At 43.0% G+C, this 18960-nt stretch overlaps 1 protein-coding gene across 1 annotated transcript in view; it reads right to left on the reverse strand.

The window, feature by feature from the left end:
• Positions 1 to 18960, reverse strand: part of PLPPR1 (phospholipid phosphatase related 1) — a 220534-nt gene that overhangs the window by 47635 nt on the left and 153939 nt on the right. Inside the window, exon 3 of the mRNA XM_066602016.1 lies at positions 6410 to 6598. Coding sequence (XP_066458113.1) covers positions 6410 to 6598 — 189 coding nt within the window. The remainder of the gene's footprint in view (positions 1 to 6409; positions 6599 to 18960) is intronic.

An 18960-nucleotide genomic window follows, 5' to 3' on the forward strand; every position in this document is an offset into this window, starting at 1 on the left:
CAGTGAGTTAGCACTCATCACATGTCCAAAAAAAGAGCCGCTGTTTGCTGATGTTATCCTCTAGTGATATTTTCGGTCTGACGTGATCTAACAATATCTTGTTCATTGTCATGGCAGTCCAAGGTATCCGTAGCATTCTCCTGCAGCACCAGAGTTCAAACGCATCAATTTTTTCTTCTGTCTGTCTTCCTGAGCGTCCAACTTTTGCAACCATAGGTCGTTATGGGAAAGACGACTGCATTGGCCAGTCTGGTTTTTGTTGTAATGCTAATAGCCTTGCTTTTCCAGATCTTTTCCATTCCTTGCATTGCATTCCTACCAAGTGTAATCTGACTCTTGATCTCAGGTCCAGATTGCCTGTTGATGAACTTGTATTATTGGAGTGGAGAATACCAAATCCCTTCTGGCACTTTTTTTGTTTGCAGCTTACTGTGCGGTTAAAACAAGAACTTAACTTTAGTCTATGGTCTGGAATGAAAACAGTAATGCCAAATAAGTTTAGGATTTTTTACCTTTTTAATACTTTTGCAGAATAAGAATATTTTTGCTGTTCTGCTAATTTTTTATTTTTGCATTTTTTTGTCATTTAGAGTGCATTAAAAATAACATTTTCATTCTGTGAAGGTATGAGCATGACAAATATGTTTTTACTAAAAGTAAAAGTATTAAAACTTTTTTCCTTGTTTTTTTCAGATGGGGAAGAAGTTTAAATCTTTAAACTTTTTAATTCTTTTGTTTGCACTTTTTCGTCCTCTTAGGGCCATTGAAGCTACATTAGTAATGCTTTGTAAAAAAATTTCAGAACAATATTACGACAAACTGTTAGAATATGCCTCTGGCACGGCCTAATAGACAAATGCTTATGCATTATCTCCATCCAGCTACCGTGATAAAGCATTGGTACCCTGCCATCATGCTACAGGGTCAAATGGGCAGACCTTGGGAATCCAATAGATGTTGCAGAATCTAAGGGGTTTAAACAACTGGTAAGCAACAATATTGGTCTCTTATCAGACGCTTAAAGCTGTTAATAACAGCCAAGGCATTGGGATAGCAACAAGAACAACAGAAGCTCTACTCTGAATGGTTGTCATAAAAAGACTACACAGTCATCATTAAGGGGTTAAACTATTCCTCCAGTGACTTGAAACTGCATCAGTTATGCTTAAAACTTAAAAGCCTCTTGAGATATGATTCTGAGTGTGTAAAATAAAGTTTCTTATCTAGAATTTAAAATGAGGTGCTCTATGTTATTTCTTAGTTTTCATATGCAGACTGCATACTTGTTAATATGTCATAGAGTAAGTAATAAAAGACGGGAATCACTGTATTATTTAATTACTTTGCTTCTACTTTACTGTTGAGAGATAAAGATGGTTAAAATAACTTGAATGTCTTCCGTAAACAGGGAGGCAGCAAACTGCCTGTAGAGAGGAGTTGCTACTAAGGATGAGCGAGTATACTCGCTAAGGCACCACTCGTCCGAGTAATGTGCTTTAGACTAGTATCTCCCTGCTCGTCCTTAAAGATTCGGGGGCCGCCGTGGAGCGGGGAGCTGCAGGGGAGAGCGGGAAGGAACGGAGGTGAGATCTCTCTCTCCCGCCCGCTCTCCCCTGCTCCCCGCCGCGACTCACCTGTCAGCCGCAGCGGTCCCCGAGTCTTTAGGGACGAGCAGGGAGATACTAGTCTAAAGCACATTACTCGTCCGAGTAGTGCCTTAGCGAGTATACTCGCTCATCCTTAGTTGCTACCTATTAACCCTTTCCAATGCACTGTCTGACGTCTGAAGACATTCTTATTGAAGGCTGTACAGCGCCGATGTCGGAAGACGTCCGGCAGGGTATTCTTACTGTATAATACTGGCCGCTCTGTTGACGGGGGCCTCCCCAGCATGTCCTATACCGCAGTACTGGCTCTAGCCAGTAGATGGCGCTATTGTATAATGGTAGAAAGAGAAAGCCGCCTAGGAAACCCGGAATACAAAATTGGATTGCAAAGGGTTAAAGAACACTGATCACCTCCACATTGGCACTGATATAAGCAGGCAATCTCTGTCTCTGCTATGTTGGAAGAGTTTTAATACAGCAATGTACCAACAGGTGGAAAGGAGGATTGAGTAGTGGCAAGTGTAATGTGAGCAGTGACCGTGACCGGACGGCATCTCCACTGTATCTGTAATGTGGCAGAAAATGATTTTTAAAAATCCTGATTTATAAAAAAAAAAAGGATAGCTCGTAACTTCACGGCAGACATTTGCTTAATTCTAAGGGTCATTACTAGAGTTATACAGAACATAGTAACTGGTATGCACACATAGTAACGGTGATATTGTATTGAGTTTTTTGTAAACTTGTGTAAGTACCATCATTTTTTTTTTCATAGAAATTAGACATTTGCATTTTAAAGTGAAGTTCTGGACAAAAGCTCAAAATACAGCGATTGCCTAAAGTGTAAGGGTCCATTTAAGCCACAAATCTTAGGGTATGTTTAGATCTGCCAATTTCTCATTTGAACAAGCCAACAATGTTAAAATTTGCCCGTCAGCTTGTGCTATACAGGCAGATACATTGTTGGCTCATTGAAAGGAGAGATCTTCAGTTGTTCTCATTCACTGTAGAAGAGAATGAGAACGACTGAAGGATCGGTATTTAAACTGAAGGATTAGTCAATGAGCCAATGTCATCGTTCGATTATTGGCTGCTCTTACACTATTTTCACTTGTTTGGATGATTTTCTGAACGATAATTGTTCCATATACGAGAGCCTTTTGTTTACATGGACCCTGCTAATCAAGGGATTCACATAGTTTTTCATGCAGGTTCCGTGGTTTGCCAGGAAACTTGTACAGGAAGGGACTCACATGAAGTAAAGGCCCATTTACACGGGATGGATGTCAGGCAAATGATGCCTGACACTCATCCCTGTGTGTCCTCACTCTCATGCTGTTGCACGGGAGCTAGTAGTGCTGGCTCGCTCACGGAGCGGCCAGCAGGGGAACAGAGACGCTGCAGGAGATTTCTCTCCTCGCGCTCCCCTGCCTCTCTCCATTGACATAACATAGCAGCCATTCACTACTGAACGGATGCTATTTACACTGAACGATCAGCTTATCGTCCATCATTTATGCAGCATAAACAATGGATGATGAGCTGATTGCTGATCGTTCAGTGTAAATAGCAGCTGTTCAGTACTGAACGGCCTCTATGTTGTGTCAATGGAGAGGGGCAGAGGAGGGCTAGGAGAGAAAAATTTCTTCCAGCCTTCCCGCTGTGAGCCAGCAATACTAGCTCCCGTGCAGCAGCCCAAGAGAGAGTATGTCCGGCGACGAGTGTCGAGCATTGTTTTCCCAGCATTCGTTCTGTCTAAATGGGCCTTAAGACACTGCCAAAACCAAAGCATACAGGCAACCTACCGGAGTAGTCTGCTGCAGTACACTCATATATATCTTGATGAGCGGGGACTATGTAAGTAAGTCTTCGAGGCTGGGATTACACTCCAGGCAATGCTGTACTTCCATACTTTAATAGGTTTAACTTCATGAAAAGCCATTAGAAAAAATCTAAACTGGTTATGTGTTAAGTAAATTAAGGAAATATTTTCTTGCATGATGAACATTCATAACATTTCAGACGGAGTTTATTTATTTATCAAAGCTTCCAGAATTCATACAAAGCTGGGAAAGAGGTTCAAAAAATAACATTTGATCAAAGCGAGTAGCTAAATGTGACCTACATTCGCCAACCAAGGAAAACTGATCATTCTTATTAACCCAGTTATGCTACTGATTCAAAGCTGCAATGCTGAGCTCTTTATAGGAGTCATCTGTGGCACTGTACAGAAAATGATATTTTAGATCGGGGGGCACAAACTTTTCTTGTCCAAGAACCACTTTGTCAGATTGAACCAATCCTAAGGGCCAGAATCAAACCTAAAGTGCTATTACCACCTCACATATTGAAATATATAAATACTGGATACTGGAACAGGCTCCTCTCAGGAGAACAGGAGTCCTTCAGTCCTTTGTTTACACTGTAAGAAGGTAGAGACCATGCATAAGGCTTCCTCCATTGTAGTTTATGTGAGTTGCTGAAACAGCCCTAAACTACAATGAAGCTAGCTGCAGTAGTGCATGGCCACCTCATATACTCCATTCTAGAGGGCCATATAAGGATCAGGAGATCCCTATTCTGCCAATATAAGGGGGTCTCAGAGATGGATACACAGTGCACAGTACTTACCAATCCCTGCTTCCACACTACAAGACACTCCTATCTTTTACTGCACAGGATCAGGTACACAACATCAGACGTGGAACATGTGAATGTCCCCAGGATCTTATAGTCCTGATGTGTGTTGGGGATCTGTATCCTGTCCGCAGTCAGTATATGTGAGCAGGTCTTACAGCTCCTTACATTACAGGGATAAGTTCCTTTTTGTGTTTCAGAGGGCAATGCACCCTAAAGTTCCTCAAATTTGGGGGTTGCCTGTAACACAGAAGGGGAGTGTCCAGGAATATGGTTCTCAGAAGGTCGTCCTTGTGTAGGGTATGGTGGAGTTTCTTTGCGGTTTTTACTTAGTATCTGTAGCTGTAAATTGTAGGTCACTACTAGAGGTACACAATTGTTTCCTTTCTTCTCTGTGTGTTGGAGTAGTTGATTTCTGAGTATCCTGTAGGCTCTGGTGATTTGGTCATCAGTTGAGGTGGGTTGGTAGCCCTGATTCAAAAATGTCCTTTTAAGATGGTATAGATGTTCCTGTCTGTTGGGTTGGAGCAGATTCGGTTGTATATGATGGCCTGGCTGTAGACGATGGACTTTTTGATGTGTTTAGGATGGGAACTGTCCCATCTGAGGTATGTGGGCCGATCAATTGGTTTTCAGTATAGGGATGTCTGTATTGAGTTGTTTGAAATTTTTATGGTGGTGTCCAAAAAGTTCATTTCGGTATATAAGTAGCTTAATGTCAGGTTTACGGTGGGGTGAAATGCACTGAATCTCTTATTATGGTGAGATTGGTGTCATTTATGCGTCAGTGGGAAGTATGAAAAATCTATAGCACAGATAACACTGCTGGCCTAGTGCCACCCCTACTCCCACACACACCCCACCCCAACACTAATTCAGGGACCATAAAACCTTCACTCCCTTATCAGTAACTATTCTTTTAGGTGCAAATTATTCACATCCATGTATGTGCCTTGTCATAAGTTTGTGAGTATAAATATGTGTGTCTCTTCAGTTCCATTTCATTATGCCTTGAAGGACTGAGAGTAAAAGTCCAAAAGCTTGCTGTAACATCATGTATTTTTGTTAGCCATTAAAAGGTATCATATCTGCAAGATTACTTGGTTTCTCCCACTCGGAACAATCACATTTTTTTCTATGATATATAGGGATATTTCTGTATATTTTTTCACAGTTTTTTCTGTTTTTTAGTACTAAGGGTAAAAAGTTAAAAAGCGATTTTCTTAAAATTTAAAGTTGTTTATTTTACAAATTAGTATATTTGAGCTAAAATAAAGTTCAGGAACGAGTTCCATTTTTATTTTTCTCAGATGTTTTGATAAATAATTTCTATAGTCTCAGATTACAGTGGGGGGCATATGGCGGCGGTTTTGGTTGGCGTTGGGTTGTTTTACTTTTTTACATTTATATTTTATTTTAGTCCATAATATTTGTTTAACTTATTCTTGTAACTATTTTTTTACATTTTCCCCCATGGCATCATATCCACATTGTCTTTTTTTATTTTTACTTTTCCATTATAACTGGAGCATACATAGCAGCTCCAGTTATGGGGCAAAACATCACAGTAGTCACTAACAGAGCTGATCTAGGTCTGCTAGGACCCTACAGCTCTGCTATGGCAGGGGGCACCTGGAGATCACGTGATCGCCGGGTCAAATAGTGGAAGTAACACTACCACTTTCTCTCTTAACTACACAGAACTCATTGAGCAGTTAAAAAACCTTACTACCTTCTCCGCCAGGTGATCAGCTGTGACTAACAGCCAGGCACCCAACCTGCACCTGCTAGATTGCAAGAACAGGAGCTTTAATCCTGCATCATATTTTTACTAATGACCAGGATTAAAGCCCAGGACCAAGTGCTGTAAATTTACCCTGCTTGGTCCTTAAGGGGTTAATACCTCAGACTCCCCTTCATAAAGGGTAATGTTAGTCACTGTGTTTAATATATGGAAAGGAATACAATTTCCCTGGGACATAAAATATGTAGTTAATCACCAACAACTCAGATAGGTTTTCCGAAATGTCCTCATACTTTAAGATCTTGTTTCCAATGTTATATACATCACTTCTATAACTTTACATATAGTTTTACAACAACCGTTGTGGCAATTAAACATGAGACTTAAATGATTAGGAATGCTTAGCATGTGAATTACTTACGATAGCTGTTGGAGTTGCTGCCAGCACACAGTACAGCACCAGAGGGGAAATGAAACTTTCATCCTCAGTCCCTGGGTATGGCTTCATTAGATTTCCATCTTGGCAGAAGAAGCCTTGAATGTGCACTTGAAAGGTATCCGTGCACTCAAAGTAGTATGCAAGCAGAACAGTGCCAGCCATAATGACGAGCTGAAAGTAAAGCATATTAGGTTTAAATCCAGAAGCCAAAAGTCCTCAATCTGAGAATAAGTCCCACCAAGCAAGAATGTCCCCATAACCGGAGCAATCTGTTATGTTGTAGTGCTGATATATGCCATACAGTGTCTGCTATATAAGCCTCTTGGCAAACCCGCTTAATGAATGTGTCTGATCGAAGTTCGGCCTCGGCCTGTTGACAGAGGGATATGTGCCTTAAGCAGCTAGTTTATCAAAGGGCATATTCATGTCATTAATGAGAGAGATCAATACAGCTAAGGACAGCCTCTATACTGCACTCATTATATAAAGGATTTCACCACAACTAGTAGGAACTTGTATACAGGTAATATATATACAGGTGTATACATTACAATATCAGGTGTCACAGTTAGGGCTCTTCTCCCATTGGATGGAATATTTAGCCACACCCTAATCCATGAGTCTAACATGCGGATTTTGATGCAGAATTGAAAATGGTAGAATTCTGCCAGCAAAGTCACATTTAGATATACTGGATTTGGGGGAAGATTTTGCCTGCAGAATTTTTTTTTAATCCTCATAGGGAACTTAAAACTAGCAATCAATACTTCAGTATTGCAGTATAGGAATAAATATATGACAGGCCTTTCAGTCTTCACTAGGCCTCAGGCTTCAGGGTAACCGATTTCCACAATCTGATCATAGGGGGAAGAAATTAGAACGCATTCTGAATTTTACCCTAGTTTTTGTTAAATAAGTAATAGCACAGTGAAACCTATCAAGTGTTCTTCCCCTTTGGTATTTAGCCAATTGTAAGACCTGCTAAGGACCAGATACTTTCTTGTTATGTTCCGACATGAAAAATCATGAAAAAAAAAATATATATTTTATATATATATATATATATATATATATATATATATATACACACACACACATACGCACACACATCTGCAACACCTAAATATTTCAGATCATGAAACGACTTTTAATATTAGGATGATGATTTCATTCATTGAGGAGAACATACTGTTCAGCCCTACCTGGCCCTATGGGAAAAAGTAATTGTACCCTTAGTTCCCTCAAACGCCCATCCGTTGTCCCAACGATTATTACTCTTGTGCTTTCACAGAGGACTGATAATAGCTCATTGAATGGAGGCAGACTGCGCAGAAAATCTCTCGGCCTCCTCCATCTATTCAGAGTAAATAGGCAGTCATTCCAAGGGAGAGGAGCATCTGGAGTTCTGGAAGTAACCCACACAGATACCTTCAGAATGGAAGAGGCTGATAGGTATCCCAAGCCTTCCCTGGGCCTGCTTTACCCAGGAGATGCCAGTGGCATCCTTGATCACTGAGAAGAGAAAGAGAGTGTGGAGCTGCCAAGCAGTGTGGGGTGCCTGCCTGCCAAATATGAGTGCTGACTCGTAGAGAACTGGCTAGAGTGAAGGAGTTGGTACCGGGGACAGAGCCCTGCAGATAACGTGGGCTATGGATTCTTCTAATATCCTGTGATTTCCTCCCTATCGCACCACATTGTGATTTCCCTTCTAGCATGAGTTTTGCACTACCGTTGGACTGTAAATATTGTTCAAGTAAACAAGAAGTGCCGACTGTTCCCAACTTTGCTCCTAAAAGTTTCATTGTGTGTGTGGATCACTTATTCCATCATCTGGATTCACCGCGGAGGAAGGAACGGTGGTGTCATCTGTGACAAGACTGTTGAAGGTAAACCACGTATTGGGTTACCCCATGAAAGTCCCTAGAGTGGTAACTTGGACACAATAGCAAAAAGTGGCAGCATCAGCGGTGCTTAAATAAAGTAGTAAATCTTTATTGCTCCATGTTAAAAACAGGCAACGTTTCGACTGCTATAGTCTTTCTCAAGCCTATAGCAGTCGAAACGTTGCCTGCTTTTTAACATGGAGCAATAAAGATTTACTGCTTCATTTAAACACCACTGATGCTGCCACTTTTTGCTATTATGTGGATGTTGGAGGGAATTGGAGGTCCATGATCACTGGAAAATGGCAAGGCATGATATTAAAATACACTTCTGCCAGAAACTGCATATGGACTGAGTGCTGCCGGACTTGTGGACTATAAACCCAGTGGTAACTTGGACGGGTCCCATGCTACCCTCAGGGTGGGAGATGGCAGAGCCCAGTGACAAGGCCCAAACTCTACCCCGTGGTCTCCTCAGCTGAGGACCCACTGCTTGGACGCTGCACATTCATATAATAAACTGGGTAGTTTACTTATATAGATGCAATGGCTGAGATGACATCCTGGGCCCTGGCTTCTTGACATTGACCCTATAACCAAACATCTTGAAACTTTTTGCTACTGCCTGCAGCTTGGCACTGAATGAGCATACATTACTGGCTCAAAGAGCTGAGAGGGCTACTAGTCCAAGCCAAGAGTCAGACAGGAGACTGAGAGGACCCCAAGACAGACTCCTACTGAAAAAATGATGTGCATCTCCTCTTTTACTAGGTAATTAATCCCACTACAATTTAGGAAGAGCTTTGTTTGTTCTGCAGGAGAAGAACATTACAATTTTGGATGAACAGAGCTAGCTGTAGCTCCAGTTCTATCAGGCTATCACTTTTGGTGTCATTTTAGCCCCTTAATGCTGAAGGGCATACAGTTACGTCCTACAGCGTCTGGATATGTATGAAGAGAGATTGCAGGTCGATCTGTCTTCATAGAGTACAGGCGCTGTCAGTTTATTACAGCCGACACCCAACGGTAACATCTCCAATCAGCCGTGCGCCTGATAGGAGCCGTTAACCCTTTAAATGTCCCTGTCAATTCTGACAGCGGCATTTAAATTTCCCAAACATTGTTCGTGGGTCCCATACGGCCCCATCTTGATGAGATCGCAGGGTGCTGTGCAGGTGTGATGGCAGCCGGGGGCCTTCTGAAAAGTCCAAGGGCTGTCTTGGCAGAATGCCTTTCAAGCCATCTGCATGGGTTGGCTTGATAGACTGCCTGCCTGATAGTGGTATGATGTAATGCTATTGCATTACATTATACTGCAGGAGCGATCAAAGCATTACAAGTTGACTAAAAAAAAAAAGTAAACTAAGAACAATAAAGTTTTACTAAATATATTTTTTTTAAAAAGATAGTAAAAGTTATAAAAAAACTTTTGCCATATTTACAATAAAACAATCTAAATAAAACAAAAATACATATTTGGTGTCCCTGTGTCTGATCCATCAAAGTAACACATTTACCCCGCATGATGAAAGTCGTCAGAAAAAAAAGAACGCCAGAAATGCTCCAGGAAAAAATGCAAAAAAAAGCGATCAAAAAGTCATATGTATTCCAAAATTGTACCAACGCAAACTACAGGACGCCCCGCAAAAACTGAGCCCTTGCAGAACTATGTTGATGGAAAAATAATTTTAAAAAATTAAATGTCTTTGAAAAAAAAAAAACAAGTACTACAGCAAAAAAAAAGCAATATACGTTTAATATCATGGTAATCGTACTGACCCGTAGAATAAAGTGATCATGTCATTTTTGTTGCAGTTTTTGCGCCGTAGAAACAAGATGCACCAAAAGATGGCAGAATGTCGGGGGTTTTTTACATTTTACTCCACTTAGAATTTTTAAAAAGTTTTTCAGTATATCATATTGTACATTAATTAGCACCATTAAAAAATACATCTCGTCTCTCAAAAAGCAAGCCCTCATACAGCGACGGCGATGGCTAAATAAAGGAGTTACCATTTTTTTAAAGGGGGGGGGGAAACGAAAATGGGAAAAACCCAAAAGACTACAATAATTGCTATCGCCACATCCATAACAACCTGTACTATAAAATATTACATGTATCCAACATAGTAAATTTTGTTAAATGAAAAGAACCAAAAAAAGTCAAAATAGTCATTTTCTGATAATATTGCTTCCCCAAAAAAGGAATAAAAAAACTGCATATACCTCAACATGGTACCAATAAATACTACAAGTTGTCCTACAAAAAAAACACGTCTGGTACAGCTCTGAGAAATAATAATGCTCTGCTCCTGGAAGGTGGCGCTACAAAATGTATTTTTGTGGGGGGAAAAAATTCTATTGTGCAAAAGTGGTAAAAAAGAATAAAACCCCTATAAATTTGATGTTGTCATGATCATAATGACCCGTAGAATAAAAGGTAGTAGTAATCTTTATACCAGACTCTGAATGCCATGAAAATAAATCCCCAAAAACAATGATGTCCCGCAGCAAAAAAAAAAAAAAAAAGAAATAAAAGTTATTTAATGCATTAGGTGTACCTGAAATTGGTTTCCATAAAAACTAGAACTCGCCCTGTAAAATAAGAGCTGTTATACAGCTATATTGATGAAGGAATAAAAAAGTTATGACTGCAGGAACACGAAAAGGAAAACGATTTACTGGCTCTGAAGGCTAAAATGAGTTATTATTACACTAAGGGGTTAAAAATGCACTTAAAGCAACTGCGTTCTGCATCAAAAACAGTTACATGAGACATGAATTAAAATCTACAATAAATAAGTAACATTTTGGGGAAAGATTTTTTAATTTTAACGTGACTGTTATGGGTTAAAATACATTTATTTCCCGATTCCTGTTATCCCTTCCATAGGGAACTTTAACCCCCCAGGTACAGCCGGCTGATAACCCAAGGGACCTTCTTATGGGTGAGGTTATACACAAACCCCCTGATATCCAGTTTTACTGCAAATTGTGACAGTGTTCAAAGTGATTGTTAACGCCCTCACAGATGTGTTACTAGAACTGCCGTTAACCTGCAAAACCACATAGACTTTAAAAGTTGGTTTGAAAACTGCTGGTTTGTGTAAAAACTTCATGTCGGTGCATTTTTTGGTCATACTGAGGCTGTTACATGTGATCTCACATTTTACAAGATATACATGAATGCCACCTCTGGAATCCTCACCTATAAGGTGAATGTAGGTCCACTAATTCTCACCTGCTGTGTCTCCATATACTCCAGTATACAAGCATAGCATTCCGTATTGGTGTGTATGGAGAATGTGCCAACAAGGATCAGTCATATTTGCATGTGGCTGTACAGTGTCCCCCAGGAATGATTTTTACTGGTGGGCCCTGGGCACCCAGCCTGACTCTGCAAAGGCATGATTACTGCCAGACCTATTAAATCTAAGCATCTCTTAAAAAGAGCCTGGCAATCTGAAGCAGGTTAGGTGGTCTCAAAAGCAGCAAATTATGTCATGTTCTAAAAAGAGATTCAAATGCAGATGCTAAACAAAGTCAATTAAATCTATCATACTGGAAAGGGTTACAAAGCCATTATTAACACTTTTCAGTCCTGGGCTTTAAACTCGGCCAATAGCAGAAGTAAGGCGCGGGATTAAAGCTTCCATTCCTGCAATCGAGCAGGAGCAGGTCGGTTCCTCGGCTGTCAGGCACAGCCTATGACTCAGAGGAGAAGTAGTTTTAACATCTTCTGCCTTCTCTATTCTATGCTACATAGCGCTCAATAAGCCGTATGTACTAACTAAATGGTTTCATTATGTGACCCGGCAATCAGGTTTGGTGCCCCCTGGCACAGCAGAGCTGCTGGGTCCTAGCAGACCCAGATCAGCTCTGTTAGTGATTACTGTTACCATAGGGAATGTTTTCCTCTGTAACTGCTTCTACGGATGCTCCAGCTACAGTGGAAAAATGTGAAATAAAAAAAGACAATGTTTTTTGGCGCGTAAATGCATATAAAAATCAAGTTAGAATGCCATGAGCGTAAATAGATTTGCAACTCAACAGTTTCTGTACTAACAATAGCCCCATAGCAGAGAACACAGAAAAAAGCCAAAGTGTATATGTCACCAGAAAAACTTCAAGCCTCACTGGTTCCAAGTAACTGCAAAGTGCTATAGCCCTAAATAAATCACAGTAGGGTGATACATAATAAATATATCATTAGAGCAGATGGAACGGAGCCATATTACCATACATGCAGTCCATGGGCACCTTAAGCCCCAATGCACATTTTATCCGGCTTCATCAGGAAGCATGTACGGGGAAGCAAGAACCTACAATTTTATAATTAGCAGGGCCCAATAGAAATCTCTGAAAAAGATCACCTGATCAGGCATGTATTAGCAGCCAGAAGTCTGGCAAAGCCAAATTAGGAAGTGTAATGGCTCATGTGTCATCCATCCACGCCTGCATGCCTATAAGATTGATTACAGCCATGTATGTGGAGGCAGCTCCATGGCACCATCACTAAGGAAACCTGTTCTGTATCAAACAGCCCCACAAGAGTGCCACACCTCTGTTGTGAGCTAATCCCAATCTAGGGAGGCCTGGCAGCCCTACATTAACACATGCCATAGAAAAGATAAAGGCAAAATGCCATAAAAAGTACATAAGTGTGTTATTAAAAATGTAAGACCTGGCAAAGAGATCTTATGATGGTCTGAAACTGAGAAGTGCGCTTTAAGATATTGTATTTATGCAGCAGTTTGCACTTTGTATTTGCACAGATAAGTGCAGATGGGTTATGCAATAGGACAATCATCTGAAACACACAACTGGGTCCACCCAAAAGAAGCAAAATTCATGTTTTGGACTGGTCAAGTCAATGTTCTGACTTGAATCCCATTAAGATGCTATGGAAAGACCTTAATTGGGCAGTTCGTGCTTGAAAACCCTCAATGTAGCCAAAATAAAATAATTCTACAAAGAAGAGTGGGCCAAAATTCTTCAACAATGATGTAAAAGATTCATTGAAAGTGATCACAAACATTTGATTGCAACTGTTACTGCCAACAATGGCACAACCGTTTTTTAGGTTTGAGGGGAATCAATTCATTTTTCACACGGGTGATACAGAATTTGAATATATCTTTATTCTTAAAGGGTTTTTCCAACCTAAATTAGTATCTTAAAAGCCGGTTCCCCCCATGCTATAACATAATAAAAATTTATATAATCACCTCTCCCAGCTCTCTGCATCTTCCACAATGGCAGCTCTGGTCTAGTCTGTGACATCATGATTACAGGCTGCAGCAGCCTAATTATGGGATGTCACAAGCTGCTGCAGCCCAATTCTTAATTGTTAAGGTCTGTGATTGGCTGCATCAGCCTGTGTCACCCTGTACACAGATGCGCTCCAGCTTGTACACAAATATCTGGCAAGGAGGACAAAGAAGAAGTGCAGAGTACGCAAGGAGCCGGAAGAGGTCAGTATATGAGTGTTTGTTATGTTATACCGTTGGGGACCTGTTATTAGGATAATCTATGTTGGACAACCCCTTTAATAATTGGAATGTTTATTTAAAAGCTGTGTTTTCTGATTTGGAAACGCCCATATAGAAGGAAACTGGTTTTGCAGACGGTAATCCAATTTTGTATACAAGGAGGAAACTTGTTAGGCCATGACACCAAAATGAAGCCATTTAGAATGTTGCCACCTTGGATTCCAATTTTTTTCTCCAGAAAAACAATGGTATGTTTTATTTTAATATAACTTTATTTGTTCTCATTGTAATAGGGATTTTTCTTCCTCAGGGTGCATTCACACGAACGTATATCGGCTCGGGTTTTACGCCGAGCCGATATACGTTGTCCTCGGGTGCAGGGGGGGAGGATGGAAGAGCCAAGTGCAGGAACTGTGCTCCCGCCCCCTCTCTGCCCCCTCTCCGCCCCTCTGCACTATTTGCAATGAGAGGAGGCGAAACGGGGGCGGGGCTAAAGTCCGAGAATTAGCCCCGCCCCCATCCCGCCTCTCCCCATTGCAAATAGTGCAGAGGGGCGGAGAGGAGGCAGAGAGGGGGCGGGAGCACAGTTCCTGGCCCTGGCTCTTCCATCCTCCCCCCTGCACCCGAGGACAACGTATATCGGCTCGGCGTAAAACCCGAGCCGATATACGTTCGTGTGAATGCACCCTCACAGGCAGCATGATTGATAGTGTTATCTTAAGCAGAACGTATTGAGATCACACTTATGTCTGATGAATGAAGCACACGTGACATCACAGCCAATTTCAATCAATGTCACCTAACCAGATCTCTCATTTTTGCACTTGCCAAACATCTTTCCAAATTCTGAGAAACAAGTTCTGTCACTGATAAACCAAAATCTGGATAACCAGACGCCATTACTGATGAAGCATTAGCAACCACTGTTCTGGACTCATTCAGCAAGAGCCGCAACGTAACACTTGTCACCTGTTTCAAGAATGTGGGTTTAGCCATGGCTTATACAGCCGAGCGGTGTTTTATATATGCTGTAGGACCTGTGATGATGTCACTAGGGGTCGGAGTGATGACGTCATCAGGGGCGGAGAATGAGAAGCACCCACACACATACATACATATAACGGACAAGTCGTCGTTAGTAGTTTGACTGTAAATTATTATTCAAATTGATGATTATCGTTATGATTCAAAAATATGATTATTGTCCAAACTGAAAAAACCTCAGACCACTCTATTTATACACAACATGCATACGCCTGGCGGCAAATGATGGGAGCCTTGGCTGAAAAGAGATAAGATCATCAGGCAACTAGGCAGCCGCTACCAGGGAGCAAGGCAGATATACAATAAAGGTACAAAGCAGTCACGCTGATTGGGAGGGGTAAAAAACACAGCAACAATGGTTTCAGACAATAAATACATTTGCTCTTGCCTAAAAAGTGCATCTTATAACCAAAAATGATAGTATGTATATATGTATGTGTGTGCGTGTGTTCCCTACAGTAACTGTGTAGTTGAGTTTTCCTACAGTAGATGTCAGCAGAGTCATAAAATCAGATGCAGCATTACAGAAGAGGCTGCATAGAGTTTTTGAGTAAATCAAGAAACTGCATTAGCATTAAAGACACCAATATGTTGACCCTGCTGCTCTAATTACCTCTAAAACAATGCTAATAATTAACAATATTATTTGCCTATAAATTGGAATTCAGATGTGCATCACTTTCCAATGTTTAGCGCAAATAACACAAGCTCTTCGCTGTAATTACAATAATTGTTTGACACACACCTTCTCTATTGTGTATTCTGAACAGAGGCGCCTGTGCCCCAATTATGGGGAGACGCACTGATATCACAAAGAAAAATGATCTGAGTAAGCACAAATCCCTCCGACACCTATTCTGTCCCATAGGATATTTAATGTGAGGAGGTATTTCACAAGAAGTAAAAAGCACATGTAGCGAAAAACGGAAGAAACGCAATATAACCTAAAATAAAACCAGTAAGAATCTAATGACTGTATAACAGAGGAGATGAAACTCTGCATTGTGCATAAAGCTCCTTTTCCACAGTACCAATCAATTTCACACCGGTATTGGGTCAATATTTTGCATAAATAGTTACATGCCGAAATCATGAGTGGAACTGAAACAAAGAAAATTGTAATGGAAAGATCTGCACTTCTGTTGTATTTTTGAACCATTTCTAGTCTTGGCTTACAAGTTACGAATCCTATTTGAAGGATTACATTAAAAAACAGTACCTTTTAAGAAAATACAAGAACTTGGAGTGGACTGTTCACACTAGCTTCATGACTTCCATTTATATAGCAGAGTTGACAGCTGTGCATATAGCTGAGCCTATTGGTGCTAATTAAGAGTGGGACACTTGGGTTATAATGCACAAATTTATTGCGGGAGCCAACAGTAAACTCTTAGAACAATCACGTAGCAGAAGGTGGTAGAAGCCAAGACTGGAAAGCTGACCATGCAGGAGCCCCAGTGGTCCTTTCACTGTCAGCTCCAAATGGTAGTAACCCGCTACCATGTGGGATAAAGACTGGGCTGTCGGGGGCGTGGCTAGCGACCAATATGGAGAGTCGCAAGTAAGGAGAGCTCCCCGGGGAAACCGTCAAAATCCGCACAAAATCCTGGCCTATACGGACCTTTGATGACCAGAACATCGCCTATGGACCCATAGACCCTGCAAGAATCATCGGACCGCAGTTGGGGGCAATTACAGTCTCCTCACTCCTACTACAAGGCTGCGGGCCGAGACGGAGGAGAGGCCGCACCAACGCCCTGCTGTTTTCCTGCCCGCTGCCTGCCGCCGACCTCGCTGACCCCCTGCCTACACACCGGACCGTCCTCCCTCACCCCCTCTGGGACCTGTGACTTACCCGAGCGCTGCATCGGCTCCGGACCTCTCTCCCTTCCTCCTCTGCTGCCACCGACTGCCCGCGATCCTGGCGGGGTGAAAGCCGCTGCTCCGGACCTTGACCCGCGGGGCCGCGCGACCCACCTCCTCACATCGGGAGCCGAGCCGCCGCATTACAGTCCGAGCGGTGGCCGCGGCGCGCCGGCCGCCCCGCCGCTTCCGGTCCTCCGCCGCCTGCTGTCGGCGCCCCGCGCCTGGTGACAAACCGAGCCGTGCCCGCTCTCCCTGCGGCCGCGGGGCCCGCCCTCTTGCCCTAACGTAAGAGGCTCCTGTTGCCGGATCCTAACCGGAGCCACGGGCTTTGCAGCCGCCCGTCTCCGGACTGCGTGGGGACCCTCTGCGGCCGACGGGAGATCGGCCCCCCCCCTTGAACGGGGAGTGCGGCCGACCTCCGGACCTTGCTATCCACCATAACAACTGCGTGGGGGGCCGCGGCTCACCCGGCCGTCCTGCTGCCCCATAACACCGTGTCACCACTTGCCAGCGACATTAAACATCTTGGGGAGCGCTGATTGACGGCCGGACCGCGGCGCTCGGCACCTCCAAAGACTTCAAAACACTTGAGGACCCACTCCTTTGGACCCGGCCCAGCGGAGCCGGCGGCAGAATCGTGAGTAGCCGTGGGGGCTGGGGGACAACATACCCACCCAATATCGTCGCCCCCCCCGGAACGATAAACCGGGTAAATAACCCAGGACGTTACAATCCGCCTTAACCTTAGCTGCGCACACTGCCACATATATATTGGCGCCCTGGAGGGGAGGAGAGGCCTGCTTTAACACCTTAGCTCCCATACGGCGGCTCAAATTGTGCGCCTGAGGCACCTGGACGGAGCAGTGCCATCTTTGATGAGCGGTGTTGCCACGCGGGATCAGCGCTGTCCCCTGCCTCTCTAACGACCCCAAACCGGATAAATCCTGTACAATTGCAGCCCAAACTGCGGGACCACTACTCTCTAACAGACATTGCAACTATCTAATCCGCAAAGGCTCTATAGTTAACAACATCTAAGACTCTAAAAACCGTATTAAACCGCTAAAACCGCCACCCGGCCTTTACTACCAACAGCAGTCTTGATATCTCTTATATTACACTACATCAGTCAGGAGAAGACAAAGATCCATATCTTCTAACAGCAATTGCAACCGTATACCCATATGGACCTTACAGCCAAAACATCTAAACTCCATAAGAAAAAGCATCATTATCTTGCTAAAACAGTCAACTAGTCCACCTCACACACCAAAGTCCCCGGCACCGCTTACGTCACACTGCAGCTGACGGAGAGGAGACAAAGTCCCTTACCCTCCAAGTGCTACTAGAATCGTACAAATCGGGAAAAGGCAAAGACCCTCATTTCCTCACAGTCGACTCAATATCCTTCATTATGAGCACTCGGGCTAAAAGCGGGTCGGCAACCGATAAGTTGAAAGAGTATGTCCGTACTGAGACCCCCGAGCATACCCCCCGAGCGACACGACCCGCTCAGATGAGAGAACCCGAGGGCGAAACGGGACACCCCTCAGAACCGACCATGCGACAACTCCTAGACGCAATCAACACCTGCAAGTCCTCGCTTGCCAATAAAATAGAAGAAATAAAATCTGATGTCTCCCTGCTACGGCAGGACCTGCAGAACATGCGAGGCAGAATGCAGGAGATGGAGGACCGCATATCCAATGCAGAAGACTCCCTACGCCCGCTCTCCGCGGCCGTCAAAAAAGCCACACGAGTTACAGAATTTTGCCAGTCCAAAATGGACGACTTGGAAAACCGGTCGCGCCGCAATAATCTCCGCATAATAGGCCTACCCGAAAGATCAGAAGGACCCCACCCAGAAACATTCACTGAAAATTTACTAAAAACCCTATTGGGCGACGACACTTTCTCCGCTCATTTCACAGTGGAAAGAGCCCACCGGGTCCCAACAAAACCGCCACAACCGGGAGCCCCCCCGCGTCCATTCTTAGCAAGGATTTTAAACTGCAGAGATAGAGACACCGCATTGCGCCAAGCTAGGCTGAGGGGTCCATTAAAATACAATAATGCAACAATCTCTATATTCCCGGACTTCTCCGCTGAACTACAAAAACAAAGAGCCACCTTCATAGAAGCAAAAAGAATACTCAAGGGAAGAAACATCCCATACTCAATGGCGTATCCAGCCCGCTTGCGCATCGTAGCCCAAGGGAAAGTGATCTTCCTCCAATCCCCCACTGAA

Source organism: Eleutherodactylus coqui, chromosome 5 (assembly GCF_035609145.1).
Source record: "Eleutherodactylus coqui strain aEleCoq1 chromosome 5, aEleCoq1.hap1, whole genome shotgun sequence".
NCBI lineage: Eukaryota > Metazoa > Chordata > Amphibia > Anura > Eleutherodactylidae > Eleutherodactylus > Eleutherodactylus coqui.